This window comes from Pectinophora gossypiella, chromosome 5, assembly GCF_024362695.1.
Source record: "Pectinophora gossypiella chromosome 5, ilPecGoss1.1, whole genome shotgun sequence".
In the NCBI taxonomy this organism is placed as follows: domain Eukaryota; kingdom Metazoa; phylum Arthropoda; class Insecta; order Lepidoptera; family Gelechiidae; genus Pectinophora; species Pectinophora gossypiella.
The window spans coordinates 16,804,960-16,830,126 of record NC_065408.1 but is presented as its reverse complement, the minus strand read 5'-3'; the positions used below and the strand labels follow the sequence as shown (position 1 = coordinate 16,830,126).

Sequence of the window (25,167 nt, the reverse complement as noted above, 5' to 3'; positions counted from 1 at the left end):
TCAACAAAGTCCTCATCGGGAATCGAACTCGGACTTCCAACTCGTGAGCCCGACGCTCTAACCGCTAGACCACAGAGGCTGTTGAGAACGTAACAGCTGAACATAATAATGGTTAAGCAAAACTAGTAAAATGCAAAGCAAGGTCGTTCGTCTACGCTGGGGTCAAAGCTACGAATCTACGTGCTACATCGTAGAGCCGCTACGAGCGAAAGTTGTTAGAAGCCTCCGTTACAAGGTCACATGGCTACGAATCTCTGTCCACTTTTGCCTGTTACATAGAACAGAAATATGATTTTCTACCCTGGGAAAGTACTAGACTGAATTAAGTACGCTCACAGCTGAAAAAAAAAATAATCGTTCAAAATATAAACTTATCTATAAATGAAGGTGATGAATAATGAAAAGCTTTATTCAATAATAAATCATCATAAATTTAAAACTAATTCTTAGACCGTATAAACGTATGATGAAGTGTCAACCAGGTAAATTTCAATATTCAATACAAGAAGATTCAAGAGGAAATTGTCGTTACACGCAGTGTTATAATTGTGCGAGTAAAGTGAGAATGACCTGCCAACCGCGACCTTCCAGCGTCTCAGCATCGCGCCCTCGCCCCTAACTCGCCCTAATCACTATCATCCGCAAATTAATCACGAGATAAACCATCGACGCGTGCGGGAACCGCGACTATTTCGGTGTAGGCGGGGCGAGTGATTCAGTGGAGGGGCCAGTCGAGCGGCGGCCGCCGACGAGAGAACACCGCGCCGCGAGCGCACAGCGGAGAGCGAGCGCGCGGCGATGGCGCGATGAAGGCGAGCGCGCGCGCGGCGGTTTGCTGGGCCCTGCTGTGCTGCGTGGGCGCGCTGGCCGCGCCGCGCCACGAGGGCGGGCTGGCCGCGCCGCGCCGCCGCTACTGCGAGCGCGCCGACGTGGCCTGGAGGGCCTACCGCGCCCCCGCCGCCTTCGAGGCCCGCGTGCAGTCCCTCGCGCGCGACGCCGCCACCGTGCAGGTGCACCGCGTGCTGCGCCGCCAGGGACACTGGCCGCGGGACAACTCCATCATCAGGCTCAAGCTGCCCAAAGACTCTTTAGAGTGTACCGGACGTTTCGAAGTGCCGTTGAAAAACAGACGTAACTATATCGTGTTCGCGGAGAGGCGGGGTCACACCGCCGTCGCGCTGGGCCCGCCGCTCAAGAGGACCGGCAAGTTGATGCGGAGGATCCGCGCCGTCTACCAGCCGGGATACAGTGAGTGTCTAGTGATAAGCGTGCGCGCCGGTGCGCGGTGACATATGCCACCAGGCCGCATGGAAGTCGCTCGCATCGGTAAATTTGGATCTCCAAAGGTATATTTTAATCCACCAATCGAATTCAAAGATGTTACATCATTTCCAAAAGATGCTATCAATTTCCATGTGGTCATGCTCGTCCGTATCGAGTTCTTTATAATTGAACATTATAATACAATAACAGGCTTAAGTACACCGATAAATTTTACTGCTAACAAATATGCAGTGGCAGGTGTATTGGAAGAACAAGTAGCTATTATGAGACCATTTTAGGCTCTGGAGTGAATAGTCGTCGAGACTAACGTAGTTAGCGCAGCAAAACATACTAAACGCACGCCAGTTGCACGCGGACCTTATTTATGCACCCTTCGTGTACGGTCAGTGGATAAGGAAGAACAAAAGTATTTCCAAGTTGATACTAGAAGTGTCAGTGCAACGAATAATGCAACAGACGAGCAGGTGCTTGATGAATGCGAGCGAGTGTCCGTTTATAATAATTAGGCAGAGAAGAAATACATCTAAAAATATAGTAACGATTTCGTCGCTTTAAAGCTAATCACCCACAAGTTTGGTTTACGACTGTATAGTTAACCTACTTTAAAATTAGGGGAAGACTTAGAACGAGTATCTATGTGCACGTCTACTGCAAAACATACTTACCTCAACAATTATTTTGCAAGTGCAATGAAAATAATTCTTAAAGCACTTTACGACTCAAACAACGTAACAACATTTTGACGAGACTTTTTTTTATGAGGAATGCCCAATTGACACCTTGTATCACATTTCTCATCATTACACTTTGAGGAAGTTAAGATAGGTTGACTCAATATTTTAAAATAATTACGTGTCAATTTAACATGTCTTTTGAAACACTTAGTTCTCCCAAAGCCCCACCGGAAAGACAAGAACAAGTGCCAAAAAACAATGAAACAGTAGCTTCAAGAGTTCACGTAAGAGATCGTAACGCTACATTTGACAAGCTAGCACCGACAGGTCGTAACTAGAGCGTGTAATGACGTCATCTCCATTGAAGTGCCGTCGCTAATACCATCACTTCTAAACATCATCATAATACTTCTCATTTCGAAGAACTGGACAACTGCTAAATTCGATACGGTTGCTTTTGAGACGGTCTAGATTATCGTTCGTAATTTAGCCGCTGAATACAATTTACGAAACTTTAAAAAAACATTACGGGCGCTGTTTGAAGACGGAAATTCGCTAAAGTAGTTATTGGGTTATGGATACTGGGGCTTAGATGGAATATTTATTGGACAATTAATCCAGCTATCGGCGTCTACTCATCTTTGAAAGTATGGCGCTTGGCTTCTCACGTGTTTACACTGGGCAACGTTGTTAGCAAAATGTTTATCTTTCTGGATATCATCCGTCGTTTTTTCCTTTGTTAATGTTCGTTTCGCTTTCATTATTGGATTGTAAATCTGTCTCGATGAATTTGATGTATGGCGTACTCAAACACTCGACATTGTTGGATGCTAACGGGTTATTAATATTTCAGATGCTAATGCGTCGATAAATTCATTTCAGAGTTCGCATATCGGCCTAATTGCCGCTATTTTTGCGAATTTCCACTTTGTTTTGAGAGTTTGCCATCGAATGTGTATACAAACATTTATTTTTTCTAATGTGTATTTGCATACATCGATCGTATATTTTGCATTCCTATATATTAGTCATGCATTTTTGTCTAAAGCAGTAGATCTTATAGCGACAATTAATTTATTATATAGTGATCTTTGACTATTTAAAACATGTTTGGTTTTAATGACGACTTCTTTGTGGAGTTTCGAAGAGTTGATCCAGGAATCTCTATGTGTATTGACTGTATAAAAGTGATCTTTTAATTTTTTAATAGCAGTCTAAGCAGTGTCGTCACGCCCTGCCAACTCTCCATTATTCTTGCTCCGCTCCGATGGTTTTACTGTCCTATTAAATATTACATACGTCGTGTTATTTTATTGTAGGCGCATTGGTCTAAACTTTAAATTGTCTACGTACGCATACCGTTGTACAGTTACAACTACAAGAAGTGCATGGAGATTGCTCATTTTCACAATTTAATTGAAATTATATGCGAACTGTTTAATTGTGGTTTCTGCTACTTTTGTGGATGTTGCTGTATCTTATGTCTTGTTACTGTCAATCTTTTCTACCTAAACCATATTCTATATTAAGTCTAGTCCTAGTATTACTGGTTTTTGACGACTGTATATACAAGAACAAGTCATAAAATAATAAAAACAAGGAGAAAGAAGTAGGCATACTTAATATAAGTAGCTTATAATTACAAGCTTTTGAACTGTTGCACAACATGCATAATTCATAATTCAGTTTTATTTAAGCCAACTTTGTAAGATAGGTTGGTACTTAAACTTACATCACACGCATGCGATCGTACATTCTACAATGTAATCTATTAATCAAAAATAAATAATCAAGTAAATTATGATAAATTTCTTGTCTTTTAAAATTAATCTTGATGAATAGTTTCGAGATGTTGAAGAAGTAACGTATCAAGTTGTTAATTGTTTAACTAAAACAAGACAGATACAATCTAATGATAATAATGCTCTATAATGACGTATCAACCCAATTGTAAGAACATATTATAAATAAACAGATGCGTTGGAAGAGTATGTACATAAACTCACGCCTATTTCCCACCGGGGTAAGCAGAGACTATAGAATTCCATTGGAAGAGTATGTACCAACAACAAATGCGGAATCTACAGAAATTTGGATATTTTTAATAATTTTGGAACATTTAGAAGACAAATTATCAAAAGTCTAAAATCAGTCAAAAACTGAAGTCGTTTTGTTTTTTGAATTGTAATCTTATTTTTATTTTTTCTTTACCTCTTTTTAGTTGCTATATGATTTTGCATGCTGTCAACGCACCCTGTTTGGGATGTTGACTGACTATTTTTGTTTGTAACTGTATATTTTATCATGTATTGTCAATGTCCTGTTGTGTGTTGCAATAAATAAATAAATAAATAAATAAATTACCTATAATATTTGAAAGGCTCTAAACCAAAAGACAACTTAGGAGATAACCATGTTGTACCTTATACTAAATCAGCTGACAATCATAACTTACAAACGGAAGAACCATATGATACTAGAACGTCACCTAGTATCAAATTTAAAATAGATGATAAACCGTGCAATGTTAACAATGTGAAAAGAACCATCAAAATGTCACCATAATATTATAATCGGATCCATCCAATACCTACGGATGTCAATGATGGCATGTCAGTCGCCATGGGGAATAGGCATGTCGTCGGCATCGATCCTCGTGACAATAGGTGGGACTATTGGACCCGTGGCCTTGCAATTAACGCGTACATCCGCACTGTCTCGGTTCTATGCCCGAACAGGGATGGGATTAGTCACTAGTACAGCATTGTATTTACTAGTATTGACTGGTAAAGGATTGATTTATTTATTATGTCGATGATTGTTGAAAACAATGTGACTGTTGTTAAGTCATCAGCGTTGGAGATAATTATAATTGCAAGTTAAATCCGTAAATCGTCTTTAAATTCGTATCGGCTTTATTAGCAAAACGAAAAATAAATAAAGCTATTGCTTCAGAAAAGAAAAAAAGAGTATCGGAGGTTTTTAAGTAATTAGAAGTGGTTACTTCTGTAATGTTACCTAGTGTCACTGCTCAACACCGCTTTAGAACATTTACAATACATCTTCACGTTCATTTGCAAACGTGAAAGTAAATTGTCAATCTGATTGTCATCAACAAAAACATTTGTTTACCAAATGTCGCCATTGCTTAACACGTATTTTGCATTACCTTATTGATTACTAACAAATCATGAGTTAGCAGTTCTGATCATCACATCTCTAGTTTTTCAATCATGTTTTTTTGCTGGCATGAGCTTTCGTTCATTCAAACGTAAGCTATCATACTTACCATTATCTTACCGCTACTTCGAATATTAGTATTACAGGAATCACTCTAGGTATTAGGGAGTACCTTCCCATCTCTACGTCCGGACATAATTAATTGTTGATAGTTTTCATTGGGGTATATGTGATGAAAAATGTATCGCCATATTTGGTCAGATTCAATCCTAGGCCGCCATCTTTGCAATAGTGTAAACTATTCTGATAATTTAATATAATAAACTTTTGTAAAAAGGTATTTTCAGTGTAATAGTTTTTCCTTCCTAATTACCTTCGTAATTTGTCTAGAATCTATGCTAAAAGTTGTTACAAATATAGTTCACTTTCATTTTTGTGCCATTATGTACTGAGATTTGCGATCATCATCATCTTTCGATGGATGTACCTCTGACTAGCGCAATTGGAAATATACTTAGCCGTGAGCTTATGATATATTGTTAAGTACTTAGATCTGTTGATACAACATTACCTTGATATTTATCAATCTTGTATTTTCAATACACACAACTACTCGACTAACTCTCTCTCTCTTTCTCTCTTACCCGACACTATATGAAGTTTCAAATAAGGAACGAAATACAACAGCTCCTATCCCATGAACTAATTTATCTAGACCAGACGCACGAGTAACGAGCACGGGTAAATATTTTTGCAAAAAATTAACCCATTTGCGCAAAACACAAAGTTTTTCATTCACGCACAAAGTCAAAACCAAAGTCATTTCCCAGGGTCTTTAAGCTTCAAATTTCTTATCTGTTAGTTTTTTTCACCAAATTTTAAGGTTGGTAATCCTTACAAAAACTATGATTTCCATAATAATCTGTTAGAAACACCTGTGTTCACACAGTACTGACGTCTTTGAAACAGTGAATATACTACCGGTGTGGGAGATCCACAGAAATGGCATGATTTGACTAATATACATGTGCGCAGACGAAAATATAGACGTGTGCTTACGCTAGATGCTCAAATGATAAAAAATTATCAGAAAATACATACTTTTATTGTCTTCTTAAGGATAAACCCTACTCACTCAAAAAATTGTAAACTAGCAGCCTAGCCCTGTTTGATTAAGGGCCTCGCTAGAATACCATGGTAGCGCCACCCCGTTCGCGGTTCCAACAGAACATATGCAATTGTGTAAATGCTTCTTCACAAGCACAATGTCTTGTTGGTAATGCATCCAACAAGTCAACTCAACTAAGAAGGTATCAACTACATACGTACACTTTGTCTGCGGCCAAGTAGTAATGGCATTTGCGACCACTCTATAATAAGTCACTTCAAAAAAAAGGTACGACGGTAGTTGTGCCACCATGGTGTCCTCGTGACATGGGGCACTCGTCATTGGTATAATATTACAAACTTTATCTTTAACTTTATATCAATATTATTTCCGGTTGTCAATTTTCTGCATCATTTCCTCTACTCAGCCAAAACACAATTCGTCGGAATTGTACAATGAAAATTACATTACAATAAGAATCGCCTATAAGAAAAACGCATTATACTGATCATTTTTCTTGCTTGATTCCTATAGACAAGCAAGTCTAGTCTTAAGCAGTGATTGCAATCAGATCGGATCTAGCTACTTCACCGTCTGTATACATCTAATGTGTCTGAGACGCGTTCGTTTTTTCAATTGCTACATTAATGTAATTACTTGAATTCATACCATCTGCAGTAATAATCTAATAATTAACTGTGTCTCCTTTTTTATCGCTTAATCCTTATGAAACATTGTGTATCTTATATTTTCATTAAGTTCCTAAAATCAGCTTGAATTTTTTAAATTTGTTTTGTACAATCTAATTAGCAATAAAAGTGTGTCAAATATAACCAGATTGAGTTTATGTACGTATGTTAATAATGAGCAACTGAAGAGTTTAACCAATTGAACACAAAAACATCAAAAGAAAGACGATTTTTTTTTCGATAAACTGCACAGAATTCTCTTCTGGTAACTGCTACTGCGAAAATCAATCTAAATTGGACATTCTCAGTACCCTTCAGAATTAATTGACATTTTATAAGTATGTATCATTGTCACTTCCCATCAGCTGAAATGAGGTTAGAAGAAAACATGGAACATATAAATGTCTGAGCTGAATTAGAATTCCATTGGAGTTGAAATAGGAGGGCCTAAATGAGTAAACCGCGATCAAAGTCAGAACTTTCATGGAAATGCCAGATCAAGAGGCTCTTAACTCTTAAAGCGTGGAACAAGCGAAATGGTGTGCCAGAATTGTAGCTAGCGAAATTCCATTTTTTCTGCTTACTTTAGTAGGAAATGATAGTGAGCATGAAAATCATGATACAGATTCAAATAAGACAAAGTCCAGAGAGTTAAGTTTTTGTCGTGACTTATTGTAAATTTGCGTCAGATGGTATTTACTACTTTGAAGGAATTCATTACTTCGGATAATTCCTAAGTCCAGACAAGAAACACCAAAAGCTCTAGTAGAACGACAAATGTGATCGCACCGCGTCGCGCCGTCTAATCAGGAGCCACAAAAATACCTAGACGCCATTATGTGACAGATAAAAATTCCACTTTGAATATATTGAGGCGGCGGCAGTCGGATACTAACGTGGATTTAGATATAATTCGCGGTGATATTATTTATACTGTGTCGCTTGATTCTAATTCGTTTGATTAAGAATTATGAATAGTGAATACCGCGCAAGACACAGATACACCCACAGATTAAAATTAATTGGAATTTGACTAGGCAGAGTGTCAATTTGAACATCAACTAATAGTTGGATAAAGAAAACCAAACAGCCGAAATTGTACTGCAAATGGCAGACCCCTTCAAAAGTATTGTAATGAAACTTAAAACTAATAAAGTAAATATAACATCTTATGAGAAATTTTGTGATGTAACTCGAAGAAGGTAAACAAAACAAAGATATTTTATTGCCTCACAAAGCTTTGTTTTATTAGTATATTAGACTTTTATTACTAATAACAAAAAACGTAAACCATCTAAACTGTTAATAGGCTCTTATTAATTTAATAAATTCAACCACGATATTTACGAAAAAACAAAAATACAAAATCCGAACGGGAAATCCAAACATTCAGTACCCACTCCAGATTAGCACGTCAAAATTGAGGTCTTAAGGAACACCTGGCTGGACGTGTTAAAGATCAATAAATTCAGTACAGATGACAGAATGAGCTTCCTGATTGCAAAGTATAATCTGAGGGACATTAGCGACCACCCGCACCGGACCTCCGCGGACGCAAATGAAGCAAGATCAATATCGAAAATTACCAGCCTTTGGCCGAAATATGAACCGGTCAACCCGTATTCTTTTGAACTGTTGAATAAGTTTTGGTAGATGAATATGTTGTAATTAATTCAGAAGTGCTAATTGCAAAAACACTTGTATTAAATTTAAATGAACATAATAGTTACTTAGCATGAATTTGAAAGCTCGGTGAGGTGTGGGTACATAGTTCATTTTCCGTTGGATGTATCTCTGTCTAACCCATTGAGATACAGTCGATGTTATATTATGAATTTTAATTTCTAAATTTAATAACTCAGGTGATAGATGAGGAGTATTAGAATGCATCTTAGTAATTAATATGATTTCAGGAATCTATTGAAAAAGGGGCTGCAATATACTTGAACAATTTCTTCTTTAGTCTTCTTCTTTTCTGCTTTTTTATTTTATTTAAGGCTATTGTTATGTGCGAAAGGCCTTTGTCACCATAAGGTTCATCATAATCTATCTTATGACTTCGTATTAACAGTGGTTCCAAGTTGTCTTTGATTACTTGTGCCTCTGCCCACCCCATTACGGATCACGGGCGTGAGTTTATACATGTATGTGTAAGGCACTTTACTTTTTAACACGTCACTTTATGTTTTTATTGCAATCAAAACAAATTAATATTTTAATGTTCTAACCTGGGGGTTTAAAAAGGCATCTCAAAAGCAATATTGCAATTTGACATATTCGGATATAAAATTAAGTCCGAAATGTTAACAAATATGTCAAATAGCAATATTGCATTTTTAGGTGAATAGCTTGAATGTGGCCTTTTAAACCCCCTGGATCTGTGAACCTGAACAAGTCGCATCACTTACAACATTACCTTTTGCATCACATTATTCAGGTCACCTCAGATTTATTGCAGTACCTCGATACCCAAGCTTAATGATTTTAATCTATTTCCCGTCATCAGGTTAACGAATGCTAATGATAACCTACGACATATTGCGCAAGACTTGGTAAAATTCGCCATGTGCAAATGTCGAGGGCAGCGCGGAGGGCTCCAGGCATAAGAGGCTAGCGGTTTCACTGAAACTTCTAAATATTGTTTGTAATTGACTACTTGACACGTTGTAACAATAAAATATGAAATAATCGGATATGGTAGTTTATCATTTAACGATTCTTATCCAATAGTTTTTTTACTAAGATCATTTTTATATATTTAAATATTAAAATATTTAAAAATGATCTTATTTATTTATTAATTTTATTTTTACAAAATAAGAATGAAATATGGGCGGCCATGATTGAGCTTCGTGTGACGTCACTTATCACAAAATAAACAACAACTATCTGTCAGGTTTCAAGTTATATTTTGTCAGTTTCTTTGTTTATTGAAATGTGACGTCACTGGGCGAAATGTCTCGTGGGGTAGCTTTAGCGCAAAATTTGAATTTAATGAATAAAAATATGTTTTTTTCTATTATAAGTAGAAAGCTTTTTCGAGAAAATAAAATATTGTAAGAGGTATATTTTTTTTTAATTTTTAAAATACTTATTCGAAAATTGTCAAGTAGGTAATTTTTAATATCGATATTTGTTGTTAATACCAGACCTGTCAAATCTGAAGGTTACGTAAGCAGACGAAAAACGGGACAGTGTAAAAAAAATTACCCATGTTCCACCACATAAGTCAAAAATGTCTCATTCGTTATTAACTGTGACAACAACATTTACTTAAGTACCTAGTTTATTTGTCCGCTGCATCAGCTCATAATATAAACTCACAACTATATCACAATTGGGGTAACCAAAGGAATATCCATCGCAAGATGAACTTAATACCTACACCTCACCGTGCTTTGTAATAGACCAACGTGATAACTCACTGCAAATTCAAAATTGAATCATGATAGAAACTACTTTCAAAGTTCAGAAGACAGAATTCAAGTTCATAAAAAGAGTTCACGACTTGAAATCTCTCACATTAAAGCGCACATTATGTTGTAAAATAACTCTACCAAAATCCACCAACCGTACGATGTAAGTAAGAAATTATGTAAATGAAAATGTCACAAAGTTCATTTGCCGCTACCAACCTTTCACTTAAAACAAATTAAAAGTGGCCGATTCGTATGACATTTAGAATTAATTGGCGGGCGCGGCAAAAATGAGGGGAAATGTCGGCCGGTAATGTATGTTGAAGAAAGTTCTTAATTCAGGGGCCTTTGAATATTTATACCAGGTCACAGTAACTGTGCGTTACATATAAAAGTCAATTGCAAACTACGTAGATACAGTTGAGCTCGCAAGTACAATGTTTACACTGTGACCTTAGGGCAACAGGAACATGCTATTTTGTAATAATCCTCTTTTCCTTTTTATAATTTCATAGGCTTTATGCAAGTCGTCGATATGTAAGTTAATTTAATACTAATTCTATTCTTCTATCGTGTGTGTTGTGAGGTGGATTACAAACCTCATCAAACTTGTTGATATGCTCCAAAACATATTTAAGGACAAATAATAAAAAGGGACCTGGGAAACTACCCCGAAGTAAACACCTTAATATAAAACATATGGTTCTTATTTTTAAAACTACTTTCTTCTAAATGTCTTAGATTAGGCATACAATGTTAGGTACTACTATTTAAAATAATAATTCTAATGAATATTCACAATTTAAACCAAGACAATCTAAAGAAGCTTCTCTAACGCCTTACAAAATTCACTAATCTCTTAGCCCAAATCATATACCTCTATTGCAAATATCTCCCAACTAGGCCATGTCCCGTGCCATATTCATGCACAAAAAGGCAATCAATAATATAAAATAACCTCATCACGTACAGACAGACGGACAGATCGCCAGATCGCATTGGCGCCACTCCATAATAGGAACTGTGGTTTTTCTAATGATTCGAAAATTAATCTCGTTAACATTTCAAAAGGATGAGAAGGAAAATCATTTGCAAATCGTCAAGGTGTTTGCAATTCGTACCCTCATTATGAGGAATACACCTATTGACTTTTTAAAATTATTTTTTCCTAAAAATCATAACATTAGGGTGATACTAAACAAATGCAGGCTGATTGTTATAAAAGAGTTGTGAGCAATATTTATTTTAACCGAAGGCCGAGATTTTCAGACACAATGGGATTTGGATTTTAAAAGATTATACAGTCTTACGACTTTAAGAAACAAACACAATCTACAGAAAGATATTAAGAAAAAAATATGACTGCGATTTCTCAAGGCTGCAGAGTTTAAAAAAAGTTTAACTACAGATGATCGCGTTAATAGACTCGGTAGAAGAACATGTGTTACTACCAACACAAGGTGTTCATTTCAATAAAATGAAAATAGATTGTATCCATCATACATAATCAGAGCCAGACAGCCAAACCATGATGAAACCACCAAAACCTATACACTTTGCCCTAAACCGTCGTCCTAACTTTATAATTATAACACTGTTACGTAACAGCTGAAGTGGCTCGAACTGAAATATTATTTTAGGAGTTCAGAGACCGTACGAATGCGGGAACAAACATCCAGCCTTGTATCTCACCTGTTAAAGTTGATTTTGCAATGGGTGTTTGGGAGGTGGATGTGTCTTTTTAAAGTTGTGAAGACGTCATGTGTCGCATATCACTCAACAAGGCGCTTCCTTTGGAAAATAATAAAGAAAAAAGTTAAGCGGCGCGGATTGTGGCGGGTTTAATATCGGTATTGTATGTGCCGTGATTTAGGATTTTGGATTCCTTACGGTTGGATTGTTTCGTCATTGTGATGTAATTTGCAGTTTTGTTATAGGAATTACCTGTAGAGCTAACATGCGCAACGTGATAAAAATCACGGTCATTTTATCGATTCTGACGATATAATTGTGTCGTTTTGTCGATTGGTGTTAATATGTGAACCCAAATAAATCATGTCCCTTGCTGATGAATGAAAAGGGAGCATTGTGTTTCGCACAATATAAAAACTAGGTGGTAAAGATCTTGTAAAATATTGTCCTATCTTATACTAGATATCATTATATTATCGAGTACCCAACAGCGACATTTTTTATGCACAAGACATGATCAAAATTATCATACCTACCCTTTATCTCTATAAAAAAGAACAAACGATGAAGAAACAAAAACTTCCCTTTCCTTATATTCAACATCAACTTTCCAAGAAGGAGTTCTAATAAAAGTCATATCTATTGACAAGTTCATACGCACGTCAATATTACTACAATAATCAAATGCGGATAAGAAATTAATCCACCCTTTAGACCTTAGTTCAGAATTTAGTTTGCCAGCAGCAAATGTAAGTTGGCTGGCCGGTAACGGACCCTCGACCGAGGTAAGTATGTGTGGCAGAGGCTTGGATGAAGAAAAACATGATGTTTCCATATTTGTGGATAACGATTATTACCGGGCCCAATGCGGAGACGCATATGACGACTCGGATTTGTGAGATGAAAATTTTGTTTTATTGTACCATGAAGAACGTTTGCAAGGAGTGAAGTTAAGCTACCAATTAGCACATATTCGGAAATTATTAAATTATTATATTACAATAAACGACGTAAAAATACCAGAATTATCAGTAAAACATTATTTGAATTTCAAAAAAGAATGGAAATAGCTATTATTTGAAGATGCTAAGATAAATGTATGAAAAAATCACATATCTACAAAACACACAGATACTTATTGCCAATAAACACGTAAAGATATCCAGCAAAGTACTGTTTTCAAAACAAACGACCCTTTGAATCCTGTAAAGAATGCTACTGTTCCAATAAAGGAAACTTATATGAAGAAAAATGTAAAACCAAATGAATCATTCATCGACGACACAAAAGAAATAGAAATAATGTGCTATGCCTTAAACGATACTGAATAGAGTCAATTGGTTAACTTTTTCAACGCAATTTACCAATCGAGTTCAATTGACAAGTTGCTAAATAAATCTTAAGTCTTAATCACGATTGGAATAACTTGGTGCACTTTATTACGTGTTTTCTTGATTAATAGTGTCAGTACCTTGTTTGTTTACTTCAATTTGAAGCATTTCATATCATTATCAGTTGCTTATCGTCTACCACCACCTTGATGAATATTTCGATCAACATTATTTTTCTGTCTTGTCTGTCTTATGTTAGTTTTATATTACATTTTTAGTGGTAATTATATTGTAGCTGTGGCTTTCTCTAATAATAAATATTTTCTTTTTTCTTAATTATGAGGTAGCAAAAACACTGAGCTATGGACAGCTTTGTAAGTCGCTAAATAGATTTACGTATGGTCAAAATTTACCAGCTCTACGTCTGTGTAGTCTAATTATTGTAAAGGGCATGCAATCCTTGAATCGACTTTTACGACTAAGAATAAGAAAGAAAGAATAAAATTTCTCAAGTGCTATCTTTTGTTGCTGTTGTGAACAAAAAAGATTTATTGTTACCAAGCGTGAAAACGGTAGCAACTTCAAAGTACGGTACGAAACCGACTCGCGCGCCGATAAAGTACCGCCGACCTCTAAGCAGTAAATAAAAACAAACAAGTTGCCTTACGATCCAATCGTTGTTCTAGGGCGCATTGCGTACGCACGTCACATAGTCTGTCCACAGCCTAATACGTAAGTCGACCTCGGGGCTCTACTTGCTACCTTGTGGGTTAAGTGTTTAGCTTCTAGGATAGTACTGGTTGTAAGTTATGTTGCCTATAATGTCTTAGATACGTCCACGTATCACACCCACATGTGGCATTTGTTTTAAAATAGATATGATAATAATATTAATATTATGAAGGAACTACCTTTATGTTTGTAACGATGTCAACCTCTCCGGTTGGCATCGCTTCTGTCACTTCACGTTCTGGAAGATTGTCCTCCTAAAGTGATTACGTTCTTTTTGGTCCTCCCTATTCTTCTTATTTACCATTACCAAACATTTTTATCACCGTCACTGTTGATTGGCATAATCATTTGCAACTTGGCTAAGGCCCCACGGTGCCTTAGTAAAATAAGGCCCTTACAGCATGTTTTCCGAAATTATAGATTGTCGTTTAAAATGTGAAATATTAAGTAAGTAAATATCACGCTCTAACTCACATCTTGCACCAATTTGACACGTTCTAATCCATCTATCGTTTATAAAGTTATAACCTGACATACACATTAATCCTGACACTTTAATACAGAAGCAATAAATCTTTATGTGTTACTATCTATTGCACTACTTCAAACTCCTTACTAAGAAGTATGAAATGAAATAGTTTTTTTTTATTCTACAGTTTCAAAGACGGATTCATCATCATCATTATTACAGTTTTTTTTTTCTTATTTAAAATATTTTATTTATCCAATTATGTTGATTCATTGGATATCGTTGGTGTCTCTCTATAGCGTGTTTTGTTTATCCTACTTTAGATGGCCTTTTTGAACATTTATTTATTATGTTCTATTATGTCCATTTAGGTTCAATTACGTTGTTTATTATAACCATGTCATTTAAAAGATTTTCCCAAAAATATACTACGTCACCACTTAAACCGTCTTTTAAAGATAAGCCCACCTGTTGTCACACCTATTCTTCGGGTTATTTGGCAATGTCTGTTGAAAGACTATTATTTCTAAAATTTGCAGATTTTTCCGCGAATTCTCTTAGCGCCACAACACCAGGATGCGCAAATGGACATCCTGAGTTCCTTAGAATTAAGCCGGGATTACCCGTACCATCATAGCTTCCTGGCATCTAGACCGGCTGTAGACTAAACATCCAGCCTTTGTTATGAATGGAGCTGAAGACAGATGATAGATGGATGGACTGAACTGTAAATAGTGGGTGTCCAAACTTGTCACTGAAAGGAGAGATTTTAAAATGAGCTTTCAGTTTTCTTTATTTATAATCTGTTTAAAAAGGCCAGGTCAAGAGTAAGTCTTTGCTAAGAGTGGTGGAAGCAAAGGTTACAGCAGGATCCTAATACCTAAGTCAAATTCCGGAGTCTCTGCCTACCTCAACAGGAAAGTGTGATCTTATATGTGTATGTTCAGTTTTCTTGGTTTTGTAGGAGCAATTAAAACTGTAGCATATTCTCTTGTAGGTTGGGGGTTGATGACCGTCGATATCAACCCACCAGGGTTGGTTTGGTCAGATAAAGGTTTAGAGCCCTATCTCACTAAGCCACCAAAAAATGCAGTTCACACCTGTCTAGTTGGTTGCGCTACCAATAAGACAGACTGAGGTAGCGTTTATACAACCACGGTTGTGCCAAAAAGAGCCGTTAACCACACCTTCGCGCGAATGCAACCGCGAATCATATTTTGATCGCAGAAATTCTTATCAAAAATGGCTACTTTGATTAAGGTTCTTGTGACTCTGCCCATGAGTGTAAACTTGTGTAGATTATATATGATGTGTATATGTGAAGAAGTAGATCAATTTATTAAATAAAAATACATAAACAAGTACATTCCATCCAACTACAATTGTAACTACACACATATTATTAAAATCAAAACATAAAAAAGGGATAAAAAGCTATAAATAAAAAATGTCCACCAGCTCACCACAATACAATACAATACAATACAAATACACTTTATTGCACCAAAATAAAAAGAAATAATTACAAAAAGTCTTTTAACTAAGTACATGGCAAATGGCGGCCTTATCGCTTAAAGCGATTTGCCACATCGAGGCAAAGTCCCCTGAATACTGGCCACGTTGCCCCTCTGCACCGCCAAACTGACCCTTTGGGCAAAATAACTGCCTGCTCTAGGGTCGGAAGTTGCCTCGATGAGGCGAGCCGAAATTGTCTTTAAAAACTGTCGTGCTTCTGGACTGTCGTGCTTGTGTGTATGTTAAAGCTGAATATGCATACATAAGCACAAGACTATATCCCAATTGGTGTAGTCAGAGGTACAACCATCGCAAGATGAACTAAGTGGCCTCACCGAGCTGAATATAATTCGAGTATTACGATCTTCCCGGAATCGCATTGTTTTCCTCTAGCCACAGCCAGAGCCAAATTGTTTTGGCTGCACCTAAATGTACGAAGCGCCACACACCAGCTGTTTATTAGCGAGAACATTATTTGTAAGAGCATCTCAAATGGATTCGATAACAAATGCAACTAGTGCGAAATATTCTTAGATCTTGTTAAATGTATTTTGTGTTTGTTTGTGGTCAGTTGGATGGGCGATTTTTGGTTGATAATTCAACAAACCATTAGGACCATATTTCATTAGGACACCTTGGTGGCGTTACATAATTATAATACTACCTTTTGCCCGCGACTTCGTCCGCGTGGAAGGATTTTTCCCGCTAATTCCCGTTCCCGTGGGAATTTCGGGAATTCCTTTCTTAGTGCACCTCTACGGTACCTAAGCTACGTCCCTTCCAAATTTCAAGTGCCTACGTTTAGCCGTTAAGGCTGTGCATTGATATGTCAGTCACTCAGTTTCTCCTTTTATACGTATATATTTAGAAGAAGAAGATATGCAGTTGACACCAAGGGCCTTTGCCAAGTTGCAAATGATTATGAAAAGCGACATTGACAATGATGAAAATAAATGCGATTGTCTGAAGGTGGCATTAAAATTTCAGTCCCGTTTTCCCTTTTTTATATTTTTTATTTCATTTACAGTTAATATATAAATATATAATATTATAAATATATCTAATTAATTGTAAGATGTGCTTAGACTTAGGAGCTCGGTTTTTGTATAATTGTTTTTGATGATAAATCGGCTGCAGCTGAAAATCAGCGCCATAATTTAGCTACAGCTAGGCTATGGCATTTGCTGAGCTGCAGTTGTTTCGGCATTATTTATAATTCTATTGTTAATTACTTACTACCATTTAACATTATATAACTATGTATGTTTTGCCGAATAAATATTTTCTTTCTTTCTTTTAGGATTTTATTGCAACTTTGCTAACGCCCTGATGAGGTAGCGTCATTGTGTCGCAGTAAGATAAGGTCCCTAATAATATGTTTCGATTAAACCCAGCAGTAAATGCTAATTTGGCTACGGCCAGGAAAACAAAACTATTCCAGGAATATCGTAATATACGAAGTATATTTATTTATCTGTTACAGTCTGAAGCGTTAGTTTGAATCATTACTTTGAATTTTGAATCATTCAAGGTTGAATCATAGAAACTTGATACTGCAGTGATTCAATCAGGTGTCTGGGAAAGCGACTTGAAGAAAAAGACTTCAAAGTAAATGAGAATTGGAGTAAGCATTACGTCATGTGGATAGTCTTTCACTAGTATGTGTGAGTAGCCTTCAGCATGATTACGCTTTACGAAGAAATACAACAAAATTGTAGAACGTGAAAACAAGGAAATAGCAATATTAGTGTTATTTATTTACAACAATTCTTAATTCATTCTGAAAATTGTTCTCTGGAGTTTTATTGATTTTTAGACAAAATGCTTATCATTTACTTATAGTTAAAACCCTACGAATAAATAATTTAAAACCGCATTCGTATCCATTCAATGATTTTCGAAATTATACAAAGGATAGACTTTTTTCTTCGTCTATATATTATACTATGGAAAGATGATGATGATTTTATATTTAAATGTATTATATACTATTTAGAAAAACATGCTGTCCTAATGTAAGAAAATATTACAATTAAAATTGTAAAAAATAATAGTGTGTGTGCAGTGTGTTTTAGTGTTCATTTAGGGACTTGACACCTAGAAACGCCAATGCTACGTCGCGCGGCAACGGTCGCCAAACAATTATTTTTGAAATCTACGGCAGTTAACGCACTTGGCGACTCTTTGGCAAGTTGGCGACGTATTGGCAACGAAGCCATTTCATCGATTGTTTCGAAACGTAGCCATTGCGTTTCGATAAGTTAAAGCCCTTAATATTCAGCGTCTGAAAAAAAAATAGAACAACAAAACCTTGCCAAACAACCGTCTAGTCTTTCGCGTGGAAAACTCAAGTTTATATATAACTTTAGGAGTTTTAAATGGGCCGGATCGCTTGTAATATAAACAGATAGGTCAACGTATTGTGTATTCGCGGAATTGAGCAGAACGCGTAAATCAACGCGCATTTTTAACGCCATCGAGGTAATGCGTACTTCCACCGTAAAGCGAAAGTATGGTGGAGTAACCTAATATAACTAAACCCACAAGCAAAGCGTTCGTTAAGCGCTGGACTCGCGATCCACAGGTCCTGGGTTCTATTCCCGGTGAGATTCTACATAACATAAACAAAAACATGAAAACTTTCTAAGGCCGCCTATTGTGCTCATTCTATTTTTTTTTTCTGTTTGTGCAATAAAGTATGTGCATGTTATGTTACAAAGTTGCGACTATACCTCAAATGGGATAATCAGAGGAACATCAATCGCACATAGAACAAAGTACCCATACCTCCACCAAGCCAGTGGGGTCTAACCTAACTAAAAAAAAAAATCTCGTGAGTAGGTCAGTGTGACCGAAATATGCACAAAACGACCATAATTGGATAGTTTCCTAGGTCAAAGATCATCATCATCAATTTAAGAGCCACGCTCTTGTCGGTGTAGCATTTTCCATTCCAGTCTATCAAAGGCCAATTCCTTGACTTCCCTATAAGACACGACGTTAACCTTTTCTTTAATCTGTTCCATGTAAGCTCTTCTTGGTCTTCCCCTTCCTCTCTTTCCTTCTAGCTTTCCTTCTATGGTGTTAGGTCAAAGATAAATTATGAAATTCTGATAACTAAATAAAGACACATCTAAGGGCGACAGGGTTCTATTTAACTTATTTATGAATTTTAATGATGAAAAATGTAATATAAACAATAAAAGCGACATTTTGTCACTTTTTCTATGACGTCACATGGTGCTTTTTCATACAAATTGCATAGTCATTTCGTGTTTTGACGTTTAGTAAAAATCAACTGATTTGACTAGTTGGAAACTACTACTGCGGGACATAATAACGGGTTCTTACTAGCGATGGGTCGTTATCGGTTTTTGAGATAACGTAACGTAAGCGTTATGTGATTTCCAATAACTAGTTTCTTAACTAGTGATTTTTATAACTAGTTATTTTCACAACGTTCTGAAGCAAACGTGATAATTGTAACGTAAAATCGTTTGGTTAGGTAGCAGTATAACTTAATTCTTCTTCACGCACACGTAGTCATTACGAATATTGTAAAACCAGTGATTTTGCGTGAGTAGTGAAAGTAGCCAAACATCGACGCTATGCCTTAAACATAAGAGTGAATTCGATTTAACTTTATGGCGTTGTGATTAAAAGAGTTATTGAAGACTGATGCCTATTTCGATCGTTTAAATGGCGTTATGAATATCACTAGTTTTTGTTGTAGTGGAAAACGAGTGATCACTGTTCGAGCTCGTAACTGCATATATAACCAGTTATGGTTAATAACGCCCATCGCTAGTTCTTACCGTGTTTAAATGGGGATATGAGACTCCCGATAACAAGCGGCAAAGAAAGAGGGTAGACAGATATGTCTGCCCGTAGAAAATTATGGATCTACCTACTCCACTCCAATCTCATCAGTCATCCCGTGATCATGGCACTTGCAACAGTGTCGAAATATCGGGAGTCTCATATCCCCATTTAAACGCGGTAAGAACCCGTTATTATGTGCTTTAATTATGATAATAACCGCGTAAACTTAAAACAATGTATACTACTGCGGGCTTAGCACCGTAAGCGCGCGACTCTTTCTCGCCTCGACATACGTCACCCGTCGCTCTCTGACAGTACTGCACAGAGAGAGACAGACGATCTCTGTCGCAGCGAGAAAGAGTCGCGTGCTTATGGTGCTAGGCCCGCTGGTGAGGCCGCTTCACACACCGATGTGAGTTGACAGGCGACATGCGGACTCGTGTAATGTAGTGCTGAAGGCATATCAGAAGTCAGAATCATTTATTCAACGTAATTATCATGGATAAACTGGTTGAAGGTCAATGTAACATTTTTGAATTTACGTCCTTTCGCAAGGTTTACGACCTCCGTGATCCAGTGGTTGAGCGTTGAGCTCACGATCCGGGGGTGCCAGGTTCGAATCCCGGTGGGGACAAATCACAAAAATCACTTTGTGATCCCTAGTTTGGTTAGGACATTACAGGCTGATCACCTGATTGTCCAAAAAGTAAGATGATCCGTGCTTCGGAAGGCACGTTAAGCCGTTGGTCCCGGTTACTACTTACTGATGTAAGTAAGTAGTCGTTACAAGAGCAATGTTAGGGGCCTTTGGCGGCTCAATAGTAACCCTGACACCAGGGTTGATGAGGCTGGTAATTCACCTCACAACCGACACGATAGAAGAAGATTTCGCAGGGTGTTATGGCTGAGGGCAAGATATGACAAGAAACTGCAACACATCTTTTAAATAAATGAGGGTATAGTATACATTACAAGTTATTTAATAACATATCTCCCTTGTTTCTATAATCTGTGATTTATACCTACTATTGTAGAAATAAACAAACGTATTGGCTAGGTTTCCATGACAATGGATGTAATAATAAAATACGGAATGTTTTTCATGATTTCTCATATTATAGTGATTTAGATGTAATGTGAATGTTGATAGAGTCCATTACACATGCGATGATGTTTTGTGTCGGATTGTATGGGTGAACAGTAGAGATGGGTACAAATATAGTGACGCATGCGCCCCGCACGCCATGCGACGCACGCCCCACAAGGTACCTTCATATCCGTGGCGAGGCATATGCTTCGCATTTCGCACATAAAGTTAAATCAAATGAACGTAGTTTAGATATAGAACCTATTCAAACTGGATACTTTTTCGAAACGTCAAAACGAAAATTTTCTTTGAAATTTGTATGAGAATAATGTCCTGTGACGTCAGGTGCCTTTGGCAGCTCAATAATAACCCTGACACCAAGGTTGATGAGGTTTGTAATGCACTTCACAACCCACACGATAGAAGAAGAAGAGGCAGAATGGTGGTAAGAGCAAATCCATTTGACTTAAGAAAATAAAAAGACAATGGTAATAATTTCCACATTTTTTTTTAACAGCCTCCGTGGTCTAGTGGTTAGAGCGTTAGGCTCACGATCTGGAGGTCCGGGTTCGATTCCCGATGGGGACATTGTCGAAATCACTTTGTGAGACTGTCCTTTGTTTGGTAAGGACTTAATCATCTGATTGGCCAAAAAAGTAAGATGATTCCGTGCTTCGGAGGGCACGTTAAGCCGTTGGTCCCGGCTATTAGCCGTTAAGCACCTCCACCAACCTGCATTGGAGCAGCGTGGTGGAGTATGCTCCATACCCCCTCCGGTTGATTGAGGGGAGGCCTGTGCCCAGCAGTAGGACATATAGGCTGTTTACGTTACGTTACGTGCGTTACGGTAATAATTTCAGCAGACACCTCCTGATTTCATAACCTCGAATGGACGAATGATACTATGAATGTAACTGAAGGATAACATCTATAGTACAAAACGCATAGATCAGACGAGTAAGGTAACCACTATTATATACTGATATTATATGAGCGTAGATACTACATACCTAAGTGATCTGATAAATATGTAAGTGGCTTGTAGAACAGAACCAAAGCAAATTGCCGGTTTGTTTGTCAAGTTACACTGCTTAAAGAAATGACTTCAGCTAAGTTGCATAAGCAATCCATCTAAAAAATATATTGCAATCTGACATTTGCGTATACAAGGTGTTAGTGACATCGTAACGAAAACTTTGAGACCATGATTCTGAGTTGATATCAATTGCATGAAAATTTTAGTATTTTTTTGTGACGGAAATTTCCACTTGATATCAACTCAGAATCATGGTCTGAATCATCCCCCTTAGTATTCGTTACGGTGTAACTATCACCTGTATAAATCGAAATAAAAGTAAATGCGCAATGTTAACATATGTCAAATAGCAATATTGCTTTCTTAGATGAATTGATTCAATGTGGCCTTTATAACCCCCCACGCAAAAAGAGTAGGTAAAGCGTAACGTAAACTTTTGCAGAAGCTTTTAGTATTGATATAAGCATAAGTACCTAAATAAATATGACATTAACTACTTTATCGGACAACAGAGAGTGTCCTTTTGGACGCGAACTTCGACTCACGGCGTTGTCTGAGATTATATTTGAAAAAATGAATCGACCCTAGTGGGCCGATAGCAATACACGCTAAATGAGGGAAATCGTCGACTACGCACCGGCGGGAACGGTATCAGGGTTCTGAGGTGTTTGTTGTCGCGTGCTGTTTGGCTGCCTCTACGGCAAGATTTCTGTAATATAATAATTATGTCTAAAACACAACAAAGAACACATTTCTGATTGTCCTGTAAAATTTTCTAAATATGACTTACTGTGTTTTGCTTTTGGGCAGCCGATAAATGTAGCTCAAGTTCGCAGTTTCAATGCTTACTTTTTCCGTACATGCTTATCAAACATCAGATCCGCTATAACTGAACAATATGGCAGTCCGATCATATTATTGTGAACCTCTAACATTTTCTAATGAGACATAAAATGCCTTTGATACGTTTTTGTTTCTTTGGACTTTATCGTCGTATTATAATCATAACACGCCCTCTATTTGTCCGACCTGGTCAAAATACTAAGTACTTATCTACTGACAAATCGTAGTTATATGCTTTATGTCTTTATCTATGGACACTATGGTCTACAGTTCTTTGTTTAATGTCTGATTCACCATAAGTTGCCTTCGGGGTCTGCACAGTAACTACGCCGCGCGCCGCGCGAATTATATCGAGAGCTTCGACCAATAAGCGCAAAGAATGCCATCTACGCAGATAAATATCGTACGGTTATTGGTCGAAGCCCTCGGTAAAAAAGCGCGCGGCGTGGTTGCTGCTGTTGATGAAAACTGGCGAAAAATAAAGGTCTATTGTATCGCGGTATATTCATTTTTTTTCTCCATAGTACTAAATAAGCGTGAAATACAACTTCTGTACCCCGGTACCAGATTTACACCAATGAAGTGCAGTTTTCACTAACACAGTTGGCTCGACCATTATAGACCGCGATACGGCTCACCTATCACGTTGGTCTAACAGAAAGCTCGGAGAGGTGTGGGTACTTAGTTCAGTCTCGTCTGTACCTCTGAGTAAATTGGGATATAGTCGTCAGCTTACGCATGTTCCAACTTCTGCCAATTGATCAGAGTTGTATGCAATATATTACAGTAACAAGGTATAATAGGGCAATTTCATCGGTTTGTGTTGATGTATGGAGGCCTACCAGCAAGTAGGTGAAGGCTTCTCAAAGGGCAGGTCTGACAGTCATTGTCATTACGCCTGAGTTAATGCTAAATTGTTCTTTATAACGTGTGTAAGAAAATTTGTTTTGAGTCGTGATGTTTTTGGTTTTGTTGATAAGATTCGTTATAGTAAACTGTTGATATTCGACATAATATTCGTGCAGGAAATGTCTGTATAAGCAACTTTGAAACATACATAGATACAAATAAAAACACATAATACCGGGTTCTTACCGCGTTAATCAGGGTTGAGACGCAAGTCGGTGTACGGTCACGAGCATTAATATGTATACACTTTAGTACAATGTCACATTAAGTTTTTTGACAAATTGAACTGTAAGTCTCACTAAATGTCAAATATGTTAGTGCGACAGAGTCCTAAAGTGGGAACATTATATTGCTCATGACTGTACCATAGGACCACAGTAACTACATAGTGTGCTATAACTGCCTGTCTGACTTTACAACCCGCGAAAGGAAAACCAGCCCAATACAGGTTCGGTCACATACCTCCGAAAATGCATTTCTCGGGAATGTGGGTTTCGTCACGATGTTTTCCTTCACCGCTGAGCTCGTGATAATCATTTATGATCCAAACATGAATTCCAAAATCATCGGTTTAGGCCTGTGCTGGATTCGAACTTGCGACCTCAAAGTAAGAGGCAAGCGTTCTACCAACTGGGCTACCACGGCTTCGGCTTGACACGACCAAGACCAGTGTAAAAGTAAGCTCACGACTACGTATATCTCAATGAGTAGTGACAGATACAGTCATGAGCAATATCATATATCCACTTTAGAACCCTGTCGCACTAACATATTTGACATTTAATGTGACTTACGGGTCAATTTGTCAAAAAAGTTAATGTGACATGGTATCAAAATAGCGGGCGTAAAAAGACCTGTAGGGCGTCCATCCTTACGATTTAAGGACTCCTGCAAGCGGGACATGAACAGCTTCGGTATTCAGACGGATGGGTGGGAGAAGCACGCCGGGACTTCAAGACATGACGATGACTGGCTGGAAAACCTGAAGCAAAAAAGTCTTCGTCGTGCTTTACCACCTCCTGAGGAGTCGCGTTTTGTGTGCGAACGATGTGGCAAGAAATGCCGCGCTGCTATAGAGCTCTATAGCCATCGGCGGCGCTGCGGGAACCCGTAGACTCACAAGTGCTGCAACAATCATCTACGATAGATGCTGTGGTCAATGATGAATGATGAACATCTATCGCAAGATGGACTAAGTACCCAATGACTTATACATCACCGAGCTTCCGATATTTCCTTTTCCAAGATTTCGATCTTTGTAAAAAAATCCCCACAACACAATCTACTACACGTGTAAATAATCCATCTATCTTACGCTTGTATTGACTAAGTAGTACAAGTAGGATGCAATATAAATATTGTTCGCTTTGATCCATCAGC

At 37.5% G+C, this 25,167-nt stretch overlaps 1 protein-coding gene across 2 annotated transcripts in view; it reads left to right on the top strand.

Moving 5' to 3' along the window:
- Positions 1-745: 745 nt before the first annotated feature.
- The window catches only part of LOC126367212 (protein vein), a 91,699-nt gene continuing 67,277 nt past the window's right edge, over positions 746-25,167 (top strand). For both annotated transcript variants that reach the window (XM_050010637.1, XM_050010636.1), the window contains exon 1: positions 746-1,248. In XM_050010637.1, coding sequence (XP_049866594.1) covers positions 807-1,248 — 442 coding nt within the window. In that variant the 5' untranslated portion in view covers positions 746-806. The remainder of the gene's footprint in view (positions 1,249-25,167) is intronic.